General features: G+C 50.1%; 3 protein-coding genes across 3 annotated transcripts in view; all 3 read left to right on the forward strand.

The window, feature by feature from the left end:
• Nucleotides 1-4,455, forward strand: part of LOC143013910 (calretinin-like) — an 8,460-nt gene extending 4,005 nt beyond the window's left edge. Inside the window, exons 4-11 of the mRNA XM_076167621.1 lie at nt 95-175; nt 1,064-1,120; nt 1,193-1,270; nt 1,985-2,040; nt 2,154-2,193; nt 3,760-3,813; nt 3,912-3,983; nt 4,076-4,455. Coding sequence (XP_076023736.1) covers nt 95-175; nt 1,064-1,120; nt 1,193-1,270; nt 1,985-2,040; nt 2,154-2,193; nt 3,760-3,813; nt 3,912-3,983; nt 4,076-4,195 — 558 coding nt within the window. The 3' untranslated portion in view covers nt 4,196-4,455. The remainder of the gene's footprint in view (nt 1-94; nt 176-1,063; nt 1,121-1,192; nt 1,271-1,984; nt 2,041-2,153; nt 2,194-3,759; nt 3,814-3,911; nt 3,984-4,075) is intronic.
• A 2,450-nt stretch (nt 4,456-6,905) lies between these two features.
• On the forward strand, nt 6,906-13,816 carry LOC143013908 (aspartate aminotransferase, mitochondrial-like). The gene is made up of 10 exons (XM_076167620.1): nt 6,906-7,062; nt 8,950-9,106; nt 9,190-9,318; nt 11,055-11,114; nt 11,200-11,361; nt 11,452-11,556; nt 11,673-11,823; nt 12,393-12,558; nt 12,656-12,806; nt 12,884-13,816. Exons 1-10 carry the CDS (start codon nt 6,980-6,982, stop codon nt 13,004-13,006), a joined length of 1,287 nt encoding a protein of 428 aa, XP_076023735.1. The 5' UTR covers nt 6,906-6,979; the 3' UTR covers nt 13,007-13,816.
• A 765-nt stretch (nt 13,817-14,581) lies between these two features.
• The window catches only part of slc38a7 (solute carrier family 38 member 7), a 5,646-nt gene continuing 2,727 nt past the window's right edge, over nt 14,582-17,500 (forward strand). Inside the window, exons 1-5 of the mRNA XM_076167623.1 lie at nt 14,582-14,669; nt 15,259-15,310; nt 15,502-15,933; nt 16,056-16,109; nt 16,929-17,073. Of these exons, the coding sequence (XP_076023738.1) occupies nt 15,670-15,933; nt 16,056-16,109; nt 16,929-17,073 (463 nt within the window). The 5' untranslated portion in view covers nt 14,582-14,669; nt 15,259-15,310; nt 15,502-15,669. The remainder of the gene's footprint in view (nt 14,670-15,258; nt 15,311-15,501; nt 15,934-16,055; nt 16,110-16,928; nt 17,074-17,500) is intronic.

The raw sequence follows: 17,500 nt of genomic DNA on the forward strand, positions 1-17,500 counted from the left end.
TCAGATACACAGGCTGCTGCAGCTGAGACTGTGTGTGTGTGTGTGTGTGTGTGTGTGTGTGTGTGTGTGTGTGTGTGTCTCTCTGTGTCTCCAGCTGGCCCAGATTCTGCCCACAGAGGAGAACTTCCTGCTGTGCTTCAGAGAGTTTGTGGGCTCCAGCACTCAGTTCATGGCTGTAAGTATGAAGTCAGGCTCAGCCGCTGATGTCCGTTTAGTCTTTATTCTTTACTCTTCTCATGTTTTGTGTTTTCATCTGAAAAATCCCAGCACTTCTGAAAATATAACAATTTTATTCTTCAACATTTTTTTTCCGAACGTTGTTTCTTGGAGATATGACTGATGACTTATTCTCCCAACAGTTTGACTTATTTTCTCCAAACCGTACCACTTTGTCACACACACACTCACACACACACACACATGCACAGACACACACACACACCCCCACACACACACACACACACACACACACACACACACACACACACACACACTCACACACGTTCATGCTGCAGCCGTGTTGTGTTCAGGGTGCTCTGCGTTCTCACACATACATTATGAATGGGCGCAGCTTTCAGCAGCAGCGGTTCAGGGATCCATCTTTGATAAGGGGCCACGTCAGGGCCTGACCCATATGAAACCACAGCAGGAGGGCCTGGACCTGCAGGGACAGACTAGATCCTGGAGTCAGGGCGGGCTGTGGTCAGAGAAGAATCAAGAGGACAGTTGGTCACATGTCACAGGATGTGAGGCGTTACTTCTGGCTTGGTTGCACAATTATCCTGCGACTCCTACTGGTGAGACTTGAGGTAGCATGGAGGAGGACAGGATGTGAGGACAGGATGTGAGGACAGGATGTGAGGACAGGATGTGTGGACACGATGTGAGGACAGGATGTGAGGACAGGATGTGAGGACAGGATGTGAGGACAGGATGTGAGGACAGGATGTGAGCCAAGGGAAAGTCAATCTTAAACATCTTCAGTCCAGAACTGAAGAAGCGTCTCCTCTCATTCTCCTGGATACACAGAGCTAACACGACATCATGCTCTCTCCTTCTGCAGGCTTGGCGGAGGTATGACACCGACCGTAGTGGATACATCGAGTCAAACGAGCTGAAGGTAAAGTAAACACCAAACCCTCCTGTGCTCAGTCCTTCATACCTGCAGTGTTTGATGGGCGTTTCTCTGCAGGGTTTCCTGTCCGACCTCCTGAAAAGAGCCAACAGAGACTACGATGACAAGAAGCTCATAGAGTACACACAGACCATCGTGAGTATCTGCTGCAGAGGAGGAGAAACTCATACATGAATGGCCACCATGTGATTGGAAGGGTCAGGAACCAAACATGGAGCTGCTGTACACTTTACTGTCTGCAGGAGGAACCCTGGTGTTCCTACACGGCACTCATGTAGAGAAGAACAGAGAAGTGAGGAGGTGTGAGCCTCATGACATCATCACACAGTTCTGTTAGTGAACCAGGAGATACGCTGAGCTTTTATTGTGGAGGGCAGAACTTCTATCTTTGTGCTGTAGAAGAAACAACCACATGGATCCATGAGGGTCCATCAGAGAAGAAGAACATCTACACACTGATGACTTAGAGGAGCAGAAATGACACTTTGTCAGATCAGCAGTGTTGATTGAGTTCTGGCTCACACACACACACATACACACATACACACACACACACACACACACACACACGTCTCCTCGCTCTTTCTGCCAGAAATCAAACATAAACTCTGAGTGAGGGAAGTGTGTGTTTACATTCAGTGCTGCTAATACACAACTGAGCTCACACTCCTGACTGCAGCCTCATACGGTCATACATGACGGGTCATACATGACGGGTCATACATGACGGGTCATACATGACGGGTCATACATGACGGGTCATACATGACGGGTCATACATGACGGGACAGGAGGATGATGAAGAGGAGGATGATGAAGGCTTCATGTTGTGATCTTCTCTCTGTGCAGTTGAGGATGTTTGATCTGAATGGAGATGGGAAGCTGGGCCTGTCTGAGATGGCCAGGTGAGGCAGATCAGATCTCTATGAGCTCTAAACTCAACATTTATCTTTGGTTCCTTACATTTTATAATTATTGAAGGATGTAAACAAACAGAAAGCTTTGTCTTTGTTTGCAGGCTTTTGCCTGTTGAGGAAAACTTCCTGCTGAAGTTTGAGGTAAGATGAAGCCACACACACACTGATCCTGTCTTCATGCTCTCAGTGCTCTGATGAAGATGAAGGCAGGATGATGATGAGGATGTGGATGAGCTCAGCTGTGTCTCTGCCCGGCCGGCTGCTCGCTGAGGAAACACGAGTTGCGCATTGATCCAACTAAAAGTTTGTCATTTGAGACTTCCTGTTATACAGGAAAGATGAGGCTGGGAGAGTTTAGGTTCATTCTGACGACCTTTCAACTCCCAATCTGACGAGCCAATCCATAAACAATCAATGTGTGAAAGGTGAAGCTCTCAGCTGTCAATCAGGCTGACATGTCTGCAGATACACATCATGTTTACCTTCACGTGTGACAGCGTTCAGGCTTCTGCTCTCATTCTGCTTCTTATCAGCGTATATAAATGTCCATATCTTGGATTCATGAGTGTGATATCAATGTGATGTCATGTAAACGTACAGACTGGAGCCACAGTCAGTCGCTTTAATGCAGCGACATCATCATGGATTCAGTGCAGGAGGATTAGAGGAGCTGAGAGCAGCGAGGACATATGGACACAAACGCTGTTTGCTTAAGTTAAAACCTCGTCTGGGAATTAAACGTCTGACTGCACGACACAACAACAGCAGGACAGAGTTTATATTTCATTACACAGATCGACCCGGCGTCCTCGGATGTGGACGTGAGGTTTTCTCTTCCCTACAGATTAAACATCTCTGTGCTTCACTTAAACCTGTCGTCCTCCTGTCTGTACATTTGTTCGCTGCCCCCACTTTGAGACGCTAGAAGAAATAGTAGACAGGAGGAAATTGGTTGAACTCTTTGTGTTCATACAGTATGTAGAACATTTACACCGTGTTCTGGTTCAGACTCATCAGGTCCCAGAGACCCAAACAGACAGGAGACATAGAGTATAGAGTATAGAGTATAGAGTGAGATGTAAATATAGATGTATAGATGTAGATGTGTAGATGTAGATGTGTAAATGTAGATGTGTAGATGTAGATGTGTAGATGTAGATGTGTAGATGTAGATGTGTAGATGTAGATGTATAGATGTAGATGTGTAGATGTAGATGTGTAGATGTAGATGTGTAGATGTAGATGTGTAGATGTAGATGTATAGATGTAGATGTGTAGATGTAGATGTATAGATGTAGATGTGTAGATGTAGATGTGTAGATGTAGATGTGTAGATGTAGATGTGTAGATGTAGATGTGTAGATGTAGATGTGTAGATGTAGATGTGTAGATGTAGATGTATAGATGTAGATGTGTAGATGTAGATGTGTAGATGTAGATGTGTAGATGTAGATGTACATATTTATAGACGTGTTGAGTTGTGATGTGTTTGTTCCTGGACAGTTAGCATGCAGATAAATCTTCTATATTCTCTGGTGTATCTAACAGAAGCAGATCAAGCATTCCTCTGGGAGGAGGATTATTCTGTCTGATCAGGATTAACTCAACTCTAATCTCACTTATCATAATCTGTGTGGATTGATATGAGTTGTGGCTTTTATCACAGTGCGTCTGTCACATCTGGGCCTTCTGTCTTCTCTCCCACAGGGCGTCACGCTCACCGCCCAGCAGTTTGATGCCCTCTTTGCTTTCTATGACAAGGTGACGCCCGGGTCTCCCTGGGTTACGTTCTGCACACACACACGTAGATCCAGCATGTGTAGAATCATTTCACTGATCTCTCCTGTCTCTGGTATCAGGACGGTAACGGTTACATAGACGAGCACGAGCTGGACGCTTTGCTGAAGGATCTCTGCAAGAAGCACAAAATGGTAAGCAGGGATCGTTGATGATTGATGGATTGAGTATAAAGTGATCACAGAGCGCCGGCCTCCTGTGAGCTGTGTGTGTTTGTGCTGCTCAGGATGTGAGTGCGTCCGGACTGGTGGGCTACAAGAAGAGCATCATGGCTCTGTCAGACGGGGGGAAGCTCTACCGCGCAGAGCTGCAGATCGTCCTGTGCCGGGACGCCGTGACCCCCTAGCTCCTCCTCTTCCTCCTGACCTGCTGCATGCCCCGTCCTGACCTCGCCTGTGACCTGTGACCCCTGACCTTAGCGTGACAGCTGACATGCTCTGCAAAGCAGAAGTGTAGCTCCGGCCCTGTTGTTGTAGCTTTTTTTACGTTAGAGATTCATCCTGAGATAACAAAAGGAAACAAAGAATATAAGGAAGGTTACTTCTGTTCATTTCTATATGCATTTGTACTTAAACATTTCTCTCATATTATTGTTTGATCCCCATTGACCACATAAAAATGTTTAATTTAATTTAATTTAATTTAATTTATAATTATTATTATTATTTTATTTTATTTGTGCTGTTCTATAAAGATGTTATGAAGTGAATGAATAAATAAAGATGTATTAACAAAGAGCTCCTGTAGCGGCTGTACGTGTGTCTGTACGTGTGTGTGTGTGTGTGTGTGTGTGTCTGTCCATCACACCCTCACATGCAGATGCACCAACACAGAAGTCAAACAGGGAAATGTTCAGTGGGTTTCTCTTTTTTGTCAGTAACTCATCACTCTGTTCTGTGTGTGTGTGTGTGTGTGTGTGTGTGCTCATGTCTGCTGGTCTTTATCTTTTAGGCTTGTTGACATCTGGAAGAACAGATCTCACTTTCTCTAGAAAACAGTCCAGAAATCCCGACCTCCTGATGTTTCTGCTGCAGTTTCCTCAGAACAGAAACGTTTCTCTCTGCAGGACGACTCAGCATGAAGAACGTCCACCTGCCATCAATAAACCAGCAGCACTTCATCTTTAATTAAACTCTCTCTCTTTAAAGCACAGCAAGCACACACACACACACACACACACACACACACATTCAGTGCTCACTTCCTGGGCATTATGGTTTATCTTTAATGTCTTTATATACATGTGGGAAGCACACAGGCGCGCACACACACACACACACACGCGCACACAGAAACACACACACACACGCTCGCACACACAAACACACACAGTGTTCGTCCAAGCTGCTAACTGCTGACAACAAGGAAAAGTGGACTTATATCCGCTCTGATTCCCTCACACACATCAGTCCCACTGAGAGAAATGAGACAAGCAAGTACAACCCACAGATCAGAGAGAATCAGTCTGTCATTCACTCACACACACACACACACACACACACACACAGTCCTGTCAGTGTCTGCCATCTCATCATCCAGGCGATCACATGTGGGGTGTTTTCATGCAGAGTGTGTAATCACTGTGCTGGTGTGTGTGTGTGTGTGTGTGCGTGTGTGTGTATCATGGTACTGGAACAAGCCTTTATTAATCCTTTATCAACCATCACTTACATGATTGATCCCCTCTTCTAAATGAAGAGCAGATCTGAATCTGTGTTTGTGTCAGAATCAAACACACAAAGTTGCTTTTTGTTGATGAATATTAAATGAGACTTTATCCTCTGTAGTGTTTCTTCATTAGGCTCTGATGTTGTTTTGGAGAAATTAGATGACCTAGAAAATCTGTGTGTGTGTGTGTGTGTGTATGGTTATATGTATGGAGCTATTTTTGGGTGGTACTGATTTCTTTTATCCTCCACAGACACACAGAGGATCAAAGACCATGAAGAAACTGCAAAAGAATACACAGAGTACACACACATCTCTGCAGCAGAAGCACACACACCCACACTCTCTCTCACACACAGGGTCTTAGTGCTGGGGTCTTAGTGCTGGGTGCTCTGGTCTCTCTAAGCTGAGACGTCACTCTTCCTCTCTGATGGCTTCATGTGATCCTTGGTCTTCTCTCAGAGCTCCTTTCAGCTCTGTGCTCCTCAGGATCCTCTTCACTGTTCCCTCCTCTGGAGACCTTTATAGATTCTTTAGATTCATTATACATATTAAACAAGGTGTATCTGTAAATAAGATGAATAACTAACTGCAGAGTGACAGCTGTGACTCCTGATGCGTTCACTTACACTTCAACATCTACTGTGTTTAACAAGACAACATTACGATGCAAGAAAACAGCTTTGATCGCGCGTTGACAGGCAGAAAGGAGAGAAGATGGACGAGATGAAAGTTCAGCCCCAAACTGTGCAACACTGCCATCAGCTGGACAGAACGAGTCACTACAGCACCGCTGAGCCTGATCAGCACAGCGTCACCTGCATTCTGATGTCATATGGTATGATATGATGTCATATGAAAGTGTGTGTGTGTGTGACATCACTGTGGTCAAGACGCTGCACCGGGCCAGAAACCATGAGCTTCCCTGATCAAAGGTCAGGGGTCAACACAATGGGCCGTTAGCATCGAGCTTGTGTTCAACTCTACAGAGCAGCAGCTTTGCTCTACATCAGGGGTGTCCACACTTTTTCAGCTCGGGAACTTTTAACGATATGCTTAAAAAATATATAATATATATATATATATATATATTATTTAATTTTTTTTTGGGATGCGATGCAATCGACCCACATTGCCTTCGCGATCGACCTGTCGACCTTTTTCAGTAACTTTATTTATAATTGTAGCAACAAGACTAAATGAAGAGCAACATAAACCTGAGCTGACCTCTGAGTGACGTCATCAGGATGATAAAGTTACACTGAACGATCACAGACAGGAATCTGACCTCCAAACTCTACCCGTGTTTGTAATTCTTCTTCTTCTTCTTCTACTGTAATAAAACCCCCGTGCGTGCTCTGCTGTGACGTCAGCGCGTATCCGGAGTGGCATAGTGCGCGTGCGCGTGTCCTTCACCACCGTCCACATCCCCGCAGGTTCGACTCCCCGCCGCAGCTCCGTCATGGCTCTGCTCAAGTCCCACAAGGCGCTGTTCTCTCTGGGCCACCTGGCGCCCTGCCTGGGCTCTCTGTCCGCCCGGAACAGGTGAGCTCCACACACCGGACCGGACCGGACCGAGTCGCGACTCTGCGGGGTTCTGAGCCCGGCTCGTGCCGCGGTGGCGCCGCAGCAGCTTCAGATGCGCGTGAGCGAGCGGTGAACGCGTCCGGTACCGTCGGTTCCGTACGGGGTTAAGTCCCGGTAAACGACACAGAATGACCTCTATGCCGGTATCCGCGCGCCGTTAGCCCGCTAGCTAACGCAGACAGGGGTCACGTGGTGCCACAGGCCCCGGATGTGAGCTCTGATCAAAGCTGATCAACAGGGGCCGCCCCGCGGGTCAGAACCTGCTGCTGCTGCGGGCCAGCTGTGACCTCTGACGGCTGAGGCTGAGCAGCTGTCACTGCTCTGTCGCGGCTCTATCGCCATCAGAGTCACGCAGCAGCAGAGTTTCCTGTCAAAGCTCCGCCGCGCTGAGCCTCAGGTTGATCTAAACCGGATCGATAGTATAAATGTGTCGTACATGTCATGTTGTGTTTTAATCGTTGCTTTAGTTCGTTAAAGTCTTAACTCTTTTACCGAACAGTACTCAGACACTTTGGGCCCAGCTGATTGGCTGAGGTGATCCGCCCTCATCTTTGATTGGTTAATGTGTGGCACGTGAACGTTCAGACTGAGGACAGGCTCGGTTGGTGTCTCTATGTATTCACTTCCGGTTCTGTCTGCAGAGTTACCTTTTATAGAGCAGCTGGACTGAAACATGAACTGAGCCTGACTGACTGTCTCATGTAGAGGGCAGATAGAGCAGAGCAGATAGAGCAGTCATTCAAGTCCAGGTCCAGGGTCCTGATCTGAGGCTGATTAGCCCTCTGGAGCCTTTGGACCCTGATCCTGCCCGTGTGTTTGTTCATGTCCCTGACCCGTTTACATGTAAACAAAGCAGCTCTGTCCCTGTTGCTCTGTGTGTTAGAGGCTTCGTCCTTCCTCATCACTGAGCCTGAGTGTGTGAGCTCTCTGAGTGTGTGTGAGCTCACACACTCTCCACTGCCACACCCAGCCCATGATGATGGAGATGATGAAGATGATGCAACCGCTGTACAAACTTCTCCATCGATGTCAGAATCTGGGTCAGAGGTCATTACCTTTGTTGTGGGCCCAGATGTCCAGGCCCAGTGTTCTGATCTTTAGTTAAGGAGACCTTTGACCTTTGCAGAGCTTTAAGGCCTCCTAAGTTTAGCTGCAGACTGTGGAGGAGGAAACCTGAGAGAGGTGTGTGTGTGTGTGTGTGTGTGTGTGTGTGTGTGTGTGTGTGTGTGTGTGTGTGTGTGTGTGTGTGTGTGTGTGTGTGTGTGTGTGTGTGTGTGTGTGTGTGTGTCTCTCTGTGTGTGTGTGTGTGTGTGTGTGTGTGTGTGTGTCAGACATGTGAGCCGTACAGCAGCCAGCAGGCATGTGTCCTCAGGGTCACATTATTAACTACACATGGATAGGTTTGAGGTCAAAGGTCACTGACATGACAAACAGGACTCTGTGGTGTGAAACCTGTTCCCTTCCTGTTCCTCTAATCCACTTACAGAGCGGACAGACTGGACCTCTGTGCTGGGCAGGATTAGCCTCAGCCTGCCAGTCTAAGCTCAGGGCCTCACTGATCCAGTTAAGGGAGAACAAAACAAGAAGAGGAAGAAAATCAAACTATCAAAAGAAATCTGATCAAATCTGTCATGATGAGCCGACGGACTGTGGTTCTGATCCGTGTGTTGGGGGTTCTGTTCTGAGGCTTCTCCTCCTGCTCAGCTGGACTCTGGACCTGTTTGATGATGATGATGATGTGTGTTTGGTGGCTCACATGATAGAGCAGCTGAGGGTCACGTGTGCTCGAGCTGCAGCCTGACCAGAGGTTTTACTGCAGTGACCGCCTGCTTCCTGTCTCTGCAGCTCATGGTGGGGTGGAGTCCAGATGGGCCCCCCCGACCCCATCCTGGGGGTCACCGAGGCCTTCAAGAAAGACCCCAACCCCAAGAAGATGAACCTGGGGGTGGGGGCCTACAGGGATGACCAGGGAAAACCCTTCGTCCTCAAAAGTGTCCGCAAGGTACGCCGGGTTTGACACGCGTGTTCAATCATCATCATGCATCTATTGAGTTAACTACAGAGTTCCTCCTCTCTTCTCTGCAGGCTGAGGAGATTGTTGCAGCGAAGCAGCTGGATAAGGAGTACCTGCCCATCGGAGGCCTGGGAGACTTCACCAAGGCCTGTGCTCAGCTGGCTCTGGGGACTGACAGCCAGGTCCTCAGCAGTGGCAGGGTGAGTGACAGCAAACCACACAGGGAGGGGGGAGGGAGAGGGAGGAAGAGGGAGGGAGTGAGAGAGTGACTGAGTGAGAGTCAGGGTGAGTGACACCAAACCACACACGGAGGGGGGAGGGAGGAAGAGGGAGGGAGGGAGTGAGTGAGTGAGAGTCAGGGTGAGTGACAGCAAACCACACAGGGAGGGGGGAGGAAGAGGGAGGGAGTGAGAGGGAGTGACTGAGTGAGAGTCAGGGTGAGTGACAGCAAACCACACAGGGAGGGGGGAGGAAGAGGGAGGGAGTGAGAGGGAGTGACTGAGTGAGAGTCAGGGTGAGTGACAGCAAACCACACAGGGAGGGGGGGGGGAGAGGGAGGAAGAGGGAGGGAGTGAGAGAGTGACTGAGTGAGAGTCAGGGTGAGTGACAGCAAACCACACACGGAGGATGGAGGGAGGAAGAGGGAGGGAGTGAGAGTGACTGAGTGAGAGTCAGGGTGAGTGACAGCAAACCACACAGGGAGGGGGGAGGGAGAGGGAGGAAGAGTGAGGGAGTGAGAGGGAGTGACTGAGTGAGAGTCAGGGTGAGTGACAGCAAACCACACAGGGAGGGGAGAGGGAGGAAGAGGGAGGGAGTGAGAGAGTGACTGAGTGAGAGTCAGGGTGAGTGACAGCAAACCAAACAGGGAGGGAGGAAGAGGGAGGGAGTGAGAGAGTGACTGAGTGAGAGTCAGGGTGAGTGACACCAAACCACACACGGAGGGGGGAGGGAGGAAGAGGGAGGGAGTGAGAGTGACTGAGTGAGAGTCAGGGTGAGTGACAGCAAACCACACAGGGAGGGGGAGGGAGAGGGAGGAAGAGTGAGGGAGTGAGAGGGAGTGACTGAGTGAGAGTCAGGGTGAGTGACAGCAAACCACACAGGGAGGGGAGAGGGAGGAAGAGGGAGGGAGTGAGAGAGTGACTGAGTGAGAGTCAGGGTGAGTGACAGCAAACCACACAGGGAGGGAGGAAGAGGGAGGGAGTGAGAGAGTGACTGAGTGAGAGTCAGGGTGAGTGACACCAAACCACACACGGAGGGGGGAGGGAGGAAGAGGGAGGGAGTGAGAGAGTGACTGAGTGAGAGTCAGGGTGAGTGACAGCAAACCACACAGGGAGGGGGGAGGGAGAGGGAGGAAGAGGGAGGGAGTGAGAGGGAGTGACTGAGTGGGAGTCAGGGTGAGTGACACCAAACCACACACGGAGGGGGGAGGGAGGAAGAGGGAGGGAGTGAGAGAGTGACTGAGTGAGAGTCAGGGTGAGTGACAGCAAACCACACAGGGAGGGAGGGGGGAGGGAGAGGGAGGAAGAGGGAGGGAGTGAGAGGGAGTGAGAGGGAGTGACTGAGTGAGAGTCAGGGTGAGTGACAGCAAACCACAGAGGGAGGGAGGGGGGAGGGAGAGGGAGGAAGAGGGAGGGAGTGAGAGAGTGACTGAGTGAGAGTCAGGGTGAGTGACACCAAACCACACATGGAGGGGGGAGGGAGGAAGAGGGAGGGAGTGAAAGAGTGACTGAGTGAGAGTCAGGGTGAGTGACACCAAACTGCACAGGGAGGGGGGGAGTCAGAGTGAGTGCGAGAGTCAAGAGGGTGAGTGAGTGAGAGAGAGAGAGACAGAGAGAGAGTCTGCACATTACTCCTCTCCCTGGAGGTGCCAGAGTGCATCCTTCCTTCCTTCCTTCCATCCTTCCACGTCCGCTCATCAGCTCTCCTCTCTTCACAGAGCATCACTGTCCAGACCATCTCAGGAACTGGGTCCCTGCGGATCGGAGCCAACTTCCTGGTGAGCTTGTTCTTCACAGCTCTCTCCACAGCCTCAGACGAGGCGTGGCTCTGCTTCAGCTCACCGTGTCTCTGCTCTTCTGCAGGGTCGCTTCCACGGCGGTCCTAAAGACGTGTACCTGCCTAAGCCCTCCTGGGGGAACCACACGCCCATCTTCAGAGACGCAGGCATGCAGCTCAAAGCCTACAGATACTACGACCCGTCCAACTGCGGCTTCGACTTCAAAGGAGCCATGGAGGACATTTCTGTAAGAGCGCAGTCTTCCCTCAGGTCCTCAGCCTGTGAGCAGCAGGTGTGATTGTTCTGACCCGAGCACCTGATCTTCATTCACTCTTAGAACATCCCAGAGCAGAGCGTGATCCTGCTGCACGCCTGCGCCCACAACCCCACCGGTGTGGACCCCCGGCCTGAGCAGTGGAAGGAGATGGCAGAGATCGTGAAGGTGAGTGTGGACCGGCAGAGACGGGTCAGAACCAGGTGACGGGTCCAGATCCGGGCCCTTCTATCTGGCCTGCCCACCTCTCTGGTGCGGGGTCTGATCTGGTTTTGTTCTCTCAGAAAAGGAACCTGCTGGTGTTCTTCGACATGGCGTACCAGGGCTTCGCCAGCGGAGACATCGACCGCGACGCCTGGGCTGTGCGTCACTTCATCGAGCAGGGACACAACATCGTTCTGTCCCAGTCCTTCGCCAAGAACATGGGACTGTACGGTGAGTCAGAGCGCCACACAGGCACACACACACACACACACACACACACACGCACAGGCATACGCACACACACACACACACACACGCAAACACGCAAACACGCGCGCGCAAACACGCGCGCGCAAACACACACACACACACACACAGGCACAGGCACACGCACACACACGCACGCACAGGCACAGGCATACGCGCACACACACACACACACACGCAAACACGCGCGCGCAAACACACACACACTGGCACACACACATCCATCAAACATGAGACTTTACTGTGAGATGAAAGTTTCTGTATTTGGTGCTCTACTGCCCCCCGGTGGTAAAGATCAGTCATTGACCCATGACTCAGAAAAACAAAGTAATAAGATATAAATATTGAGGTTTGACAGGATGGCGGTGACGTAATGCTGTGATTAAAGTCGATCAGGGAGGAAGCCATTCAAGTTTGATCCTGGTCGACCTGAAGGTGGCGCTGTCGTTAACCCCTTCCTTGTCATGAACCTGTTGAAAGTGTGCGTGTTTGTCCTTGGTGGAGGTATGACGTGTCCCCAACCTGATTGGCAGGTGAGCGTGTGGGAGGCTTCACCGTGGTGTGTGAGGACGCAGACGAGGCCAAGCGTGTGGAGTCTCAGCTGAAGATCCTCATCAGGCCCATCTACTCCAACCCCCCGACCAGCGGAGCTCGCATCGCCACCACCATCCTCAACACGCCCGAACTCCGCTCGCTGTGGTACGAGACGCCGGCACACGCGTGACCCAGAGAGACACGGGGAAGAGACACGGGCTGGTTTAACGTGTGTGTGTGTGTGTGTGTGTGTGTGTGTCAGGCTGGAGGAGGTCCATGGGATGGCCAACCGCATCATCAAGATGAGAGAGCAGCTGGTGGCCGGCCTGAAGAAGGAAGGCTCCTCCCACAACTGGCAGCACGTCACCGACCAGATCGGCATGTTCTGCTTCACTGGACTCAAACCAGAGCAGGTACACACGCACACGCACGCACACACACAGGTTTGAGTTGCTGTGGTTCTGAGCTGACCCGTCTTGTCTCCCTGCAGGTGGGGCGCCTCACTAAGGAGTTCTCCGTCTACATGACCAAGGACGGCAGGATCTCCATGGCGGGCGTAACCTCGGGCAACGTGGGCTTACTGGCCCAGGGCATCCACGCCGTCACCAAGTAGAGGCACACCATGAAATGATGCCCCCCCCCCCTCCATCACATCTTAGAGATTTAATGAGGTTTCTTCTTGAGTGGATGGATCACCAGATGAACTTTGACCCTGAGGATCCCTGTCTGTCATTTCCCCTCCCAGGCTTCCTGATAGCTCCTGCGTCTTATCTCTGCTTATTTATTGTCCGTCTGGCTCGTTTCCTGCCTGCTCGCTGTCAAACACGAAGCAATGCAACATTTCAGGCCACGCTGCTTTCACCTGGAAGTTGCTCTGTGTTGCTCTGTGTCGCTCTGTGAACGCTGGTAGAAGATGTGAATACTTTTCTTTGATTTCATGGTTTTGTGGCACTTTAGAAGAGGTCAGACACTGATTCTTAGCCCTGCACTTTCTGTTTTTAATCAGTACAGTATCATCAATCAGGTCAGCAGTCATTCATCGATGCAGCCTCGTTTTGTTTAGCCCCTCCCCCCCGTCTCTCCTCCTGCTATCAGCTCGTCTGCAGCATCCAGGAAGCTACTTTTGCATTTCAAAGTCCGTTACAGAGCAGCACTCCCTCAGTCAGCTCCTTTTACTCACGTGTTCAGTCGGGTCATAAAACATCAGCAGGGCTCCAGCTGAGGTGAAACCGTTCAGCTCCTCCAGCAGGAGGGCGTGGGGCTCCAGCATGTACGTGTGTTCGTCTCTGAGGTGGAACGCCAAGCTCGCCTTTCTCTCTCATGTCTCATCTAATGGGCACTTAGCCTCCATCTTTTACATTCTCACAGATTAACAGCACACTGGTTATATATCTTACTGAATAAACAATAAAACAAAATAGAATGAACTTCTGTTTTTACCCTTGTGTGGTTTGTGATGTAATCCTGCTGGAGACACCAAGTTTAATGTGATACTTGAACTTTAAACTCCCTCCTGCCTGAAGTATAAATTGTGTTATTGTGTAGATGTCTGAGCTCTTTGATGGGACTTTTATTGTTGCGCCCCGGACTTAGTATCTTTGTACTGTAGGAGAAATAACAGAGATGCGTTCAAAGACCTACAAGAAATATCACCAAAAAATGTGAAGGTCGTGTAAATATCTATTTCTAGCTGACATCAGCGCCTCCTCATGTTTGACTCCATAAAGGTTTAGTTGCGCTAAGTTGCTTTACTAATTACACAGAAAGGTTTTAGACTTTAAAGAGGCAGAAACCCGACGAGTGCGCCGCAGTTAGCCACGCGACTTTTATGTTTAAACTAATGTAAACACAGAAACACTCCATTGTTGTTAGAGGTTGTCTTTCTTTCTTATCGTGATGAGCGAAGCATGAACCCAACGTGCATTGTGGGTAATGCAGTACTACCGGCTAACAGTTTAGCTAGTTGTGACGGTGTTGTATATCTGTAGTACATTTAATAGATATTACGTGTTTTTCAATCTATTTAGTCATTAAAGCAAATGTTGAATTTGTGGGCGGTGGTGCTGTTTTATCTCTTATCCCTCTTGTATCGGATAGAAAGGCAGCTAACGCACAGCTAAGCTATAAGCTATGAGCTAACATTACCCAGAGTTCCAGAGGTGTGACGTAGGGTCACATGTGCGCTATTTCTACTGTCATCTGGACACCAAAACAGTAACACACACAAACACTCACACACTCACAGAGCTCGGTGCTGCGGCGGAGGAACGCTGAAGGTAAAGAGCCCATTAACCGCATGTTCTCCTCCAGACTGCCCTCACGGTGATCGGGTTACTGCAGATCAGTCAAACATGGGGCTGAACGCTCTGCTTTGGGGACTTGAGGCGTTTTCAGTCTCCTTGCGTTTAGTTTACCGGCGTTTGCTAGTTAGCAGTTAAAGGACTCAATGGCTGTGAACGTCGCTGAGTCAGCTGTTAGTCTGAACAAAAGAGTCAAACTGTAAAGGAAGTTATGACATAAGAGCAGGTCACAGGTAAAGTGGAGAGGAGGACCGTCCATTGAAATGAGCTGAGACCCGGGCATTTATTCTGTAAACATGTCTCTATTACGTGTGAACACAGAGTATTAAACTGTCTGCTGTGGGATTTAAACAACCCAAATCTGTATTTACACCACTAAGGGCAGTGGGAATGTCCAGACACGAGGACAACAGGTTTAAGTTAAGCACAAAGATCTATACGTTGTAGGGAAGAAAAAATGTAATGTCCACATATGAGGACGCAAGGTCTCGGGTTGGTAAAACACGCTCCACATGAATGTTAACATGATGAATCCAGAGTAATGCAGAGTCTCTGTGTCGTTCAGGTCCCTGAGCAGCAGTTTGCCTTTAAACCACCATGGCCCAGTTTGGATGAAGGTTTGTGCTCTTCACACAGTCACACATGTCAGTGAAGAGGAGGAGCTGTTGTGTAACATCCCTCCATGTTTGTGACTTCATTCAGTCTTTGTGTGTCCTTCCTCCTTCAAGTTTACATCAGAGTAGTTTTCTGTCCCATAGATCTTCTTCTTCCTCCTGTGTGTGTGAACTCAAACATCATCTGGTTGCAGATCACTAACTTGCTCCACCATCACGCTGCCTCTGTTGAGAACCTATTTGAGGACACCTGCTGCCTTTTGTCTGTTGGGCTCCCTGGTTCCTGGTTCCTTCAGCCGGACTCCATCTCCCGTGGATCCACAGACTTGGAGGCTGACTGGTCGTCCACAGCTTATTGACTCATGTCTCTGAACAATGATACTGAGGACCTGGGTGGAGACGGGGGCTGTGACTCTGGAGAAAGGGCGTGGCTCCTGCAGAGCCCCAGCGTGGATTCTGTCCGAGCCCTCAAGCCGGACAGCGGGGACAGCGGGGGGAGCGGGGGGGTGTCGTGTCTGGGCGCCGTCTTCATCGTGGTGAACGCGGCGCTGGGAGCCGGCCTGCTCAACTTCCCCGCAGCCTTCTACATGGCAGGAGGAGTCGTGTCCGGAGTCATACTACAGATGGTGTGTGCAGGAGCTCTACAGAGCCTTCAGCAGAGTGTGTGTGTGTGTGCAGGAGCTTCTCCACGCTGCGAGAGACAGGGGATCTGTCATCTGATGCTTCTTCTTCTTCTTCTCTGTTTCAGTTCATGCTGGTGTTCATCATCAGCGGGCTGGTGATCCTGGGTTACTGCTCCAAGGTGGGTGCCTCTTCATCTCCTCATCATCCTCTCTATGTTCCTACTCCATGATGATCTGAAGGTCAGGTGGAAGCGTTGAGTGTTTAGTGGGAGGCAGTGGCTCAGTGGGTAGAGCTTCCGCTTGGGAACCGGAGGGTTGCTGGTTTGAGCCCCTGCCGAGGTGCCCCTGAGCAAGGCACCGAACCCTCAATTGCTCCCCCCTCTGCGAAGGGTGGTAACTGTAATGTAAGTCGCTTTGGATAAAAGCGTCTGCCAGATGATCGTAATGTAATGTAATGAGTCATCGATTCTCTGTGGGTGAATTTGTGATGAAATGCAGACGCACAGACTTTCACTTCCTGCTGGGAGATGAGGAACCCGGGCTCAGACTCCACTCAGATCGCCCCCTGCTGCTCTCACTGAGCACACACACGTCATGAAGGTCGTGAGGTCACGTGACTTCCTGTCTGCGTTGCTGTGTCATCTGACTGAACAACATTTTTGTGGTCACGCTGTACGTTAACACAGTGGTGAGATCTCTGTCAGCAGGTGTGAAGGTGTGAAGGCCTTCATCAGCGTGCCTCTCCTCCTCTTCCTCACTCTGCTCGCCCTCCATCACGTTGTTTGCCTGAGAGTTGTTGCCTAACATGAATGGACATCTGTCACTGAAGCATCAAACTTTCCTGTTCTATCTTCTTAACCTGCTCATCCCCTTGGTGGTGGCGTGGGGGTGGAGCCTATCCCAGTATGGTTGATGCTAAATGTTATCGGCTCCGTCATCACGTCAGGCTGCTGGCTGGCGAGGCTTTGATGATGTGTTGTGCTTGGCTCCGCCCCCAGGTCAGTAATGAGGGCACGTATCAGGAGGTCGTCCGGACCACCTGTGGGAAGCTCACAGGGGTGCTGTGTGAGGTCGCCATCGCCGTCTACGCCTTTGGGACCTGCATCGCTTTCCTCATCGTCATTGGAGACCAGCTGGATCACTGTGAGTACGCCACACACACACACACACACACACACACACACACACACACACACACACACACACACACACACACACACACACACACACACACACACACACACACACACACACACACACACACACACACACACACACACACACACACACCTTCCTGTGAGACGCAACGCCAATTGTGTGTGTGTGTGTGTGTCAAAGGTCCACTCAGTAAAGGTGTTTGTCATGTGACTCCACCTGCTGACTCTCTGTCTGGAATGTGACCTTTGACCTCTGGGTTCTGGTGTAACTTCAATGATCTGATTCCTTCCTGACAGCAGAGTCTGTGTGCTCATGGAGGTCAGAGGTCACGGGGGATCAGATGTGTTTCACACACGTATTAAACATGAAGGAGATCTGGTCAGACGAGTCAAACTAGAACAGAGGAATGGAA

Source organism: Genypterus blacodes, unplaced genomic scaffold, assembly GCF_046128005.1.
Source record: "Genypterus blacodes isolate CSIRO-AG114 ecotype Tasmania unplaced genomic scaffold, CSIRO-AGI_Gbla_v1 ptg000166l_1, whole genome shotgun sequence".
Taxonomy (NCBI): domain Eukaryota; kingdom Metazoa; phylum Chordata; class Actinopteri; order Ophidiiformes; family Ophidiidae; genus Genypterus; species Genypterus blacodes.

What these genes read in the sequence shown, in the direction of transcription:
- LOC143013908 (XM_076167620.1), top strand. Translation starts at nt 6,980, where the DNA reads ATGGCTCTGCTCAAGTCCCACAAGGCGCTGTTCTCTCTGGGCCACCTG. An exon ending in TCTCTGTCCGCCCGGAACAG is followed by an intron (nt 7,063 to 8,949) that starts GTGAGCTCCACA and finishes CTGTCTCTGCAG; the next exon opens with CTCATGGTGGGGTGGAGTCC. An exon ending in TCCTCAAAAGTGTCCGCAAG is followed by an intron (nt 9,107 to 9,189) that starts GTACGCCGGGTT and finishes TCTTCTCTGCAG; the next exon opens with GCTGAGGAGATTGTTGCAGC.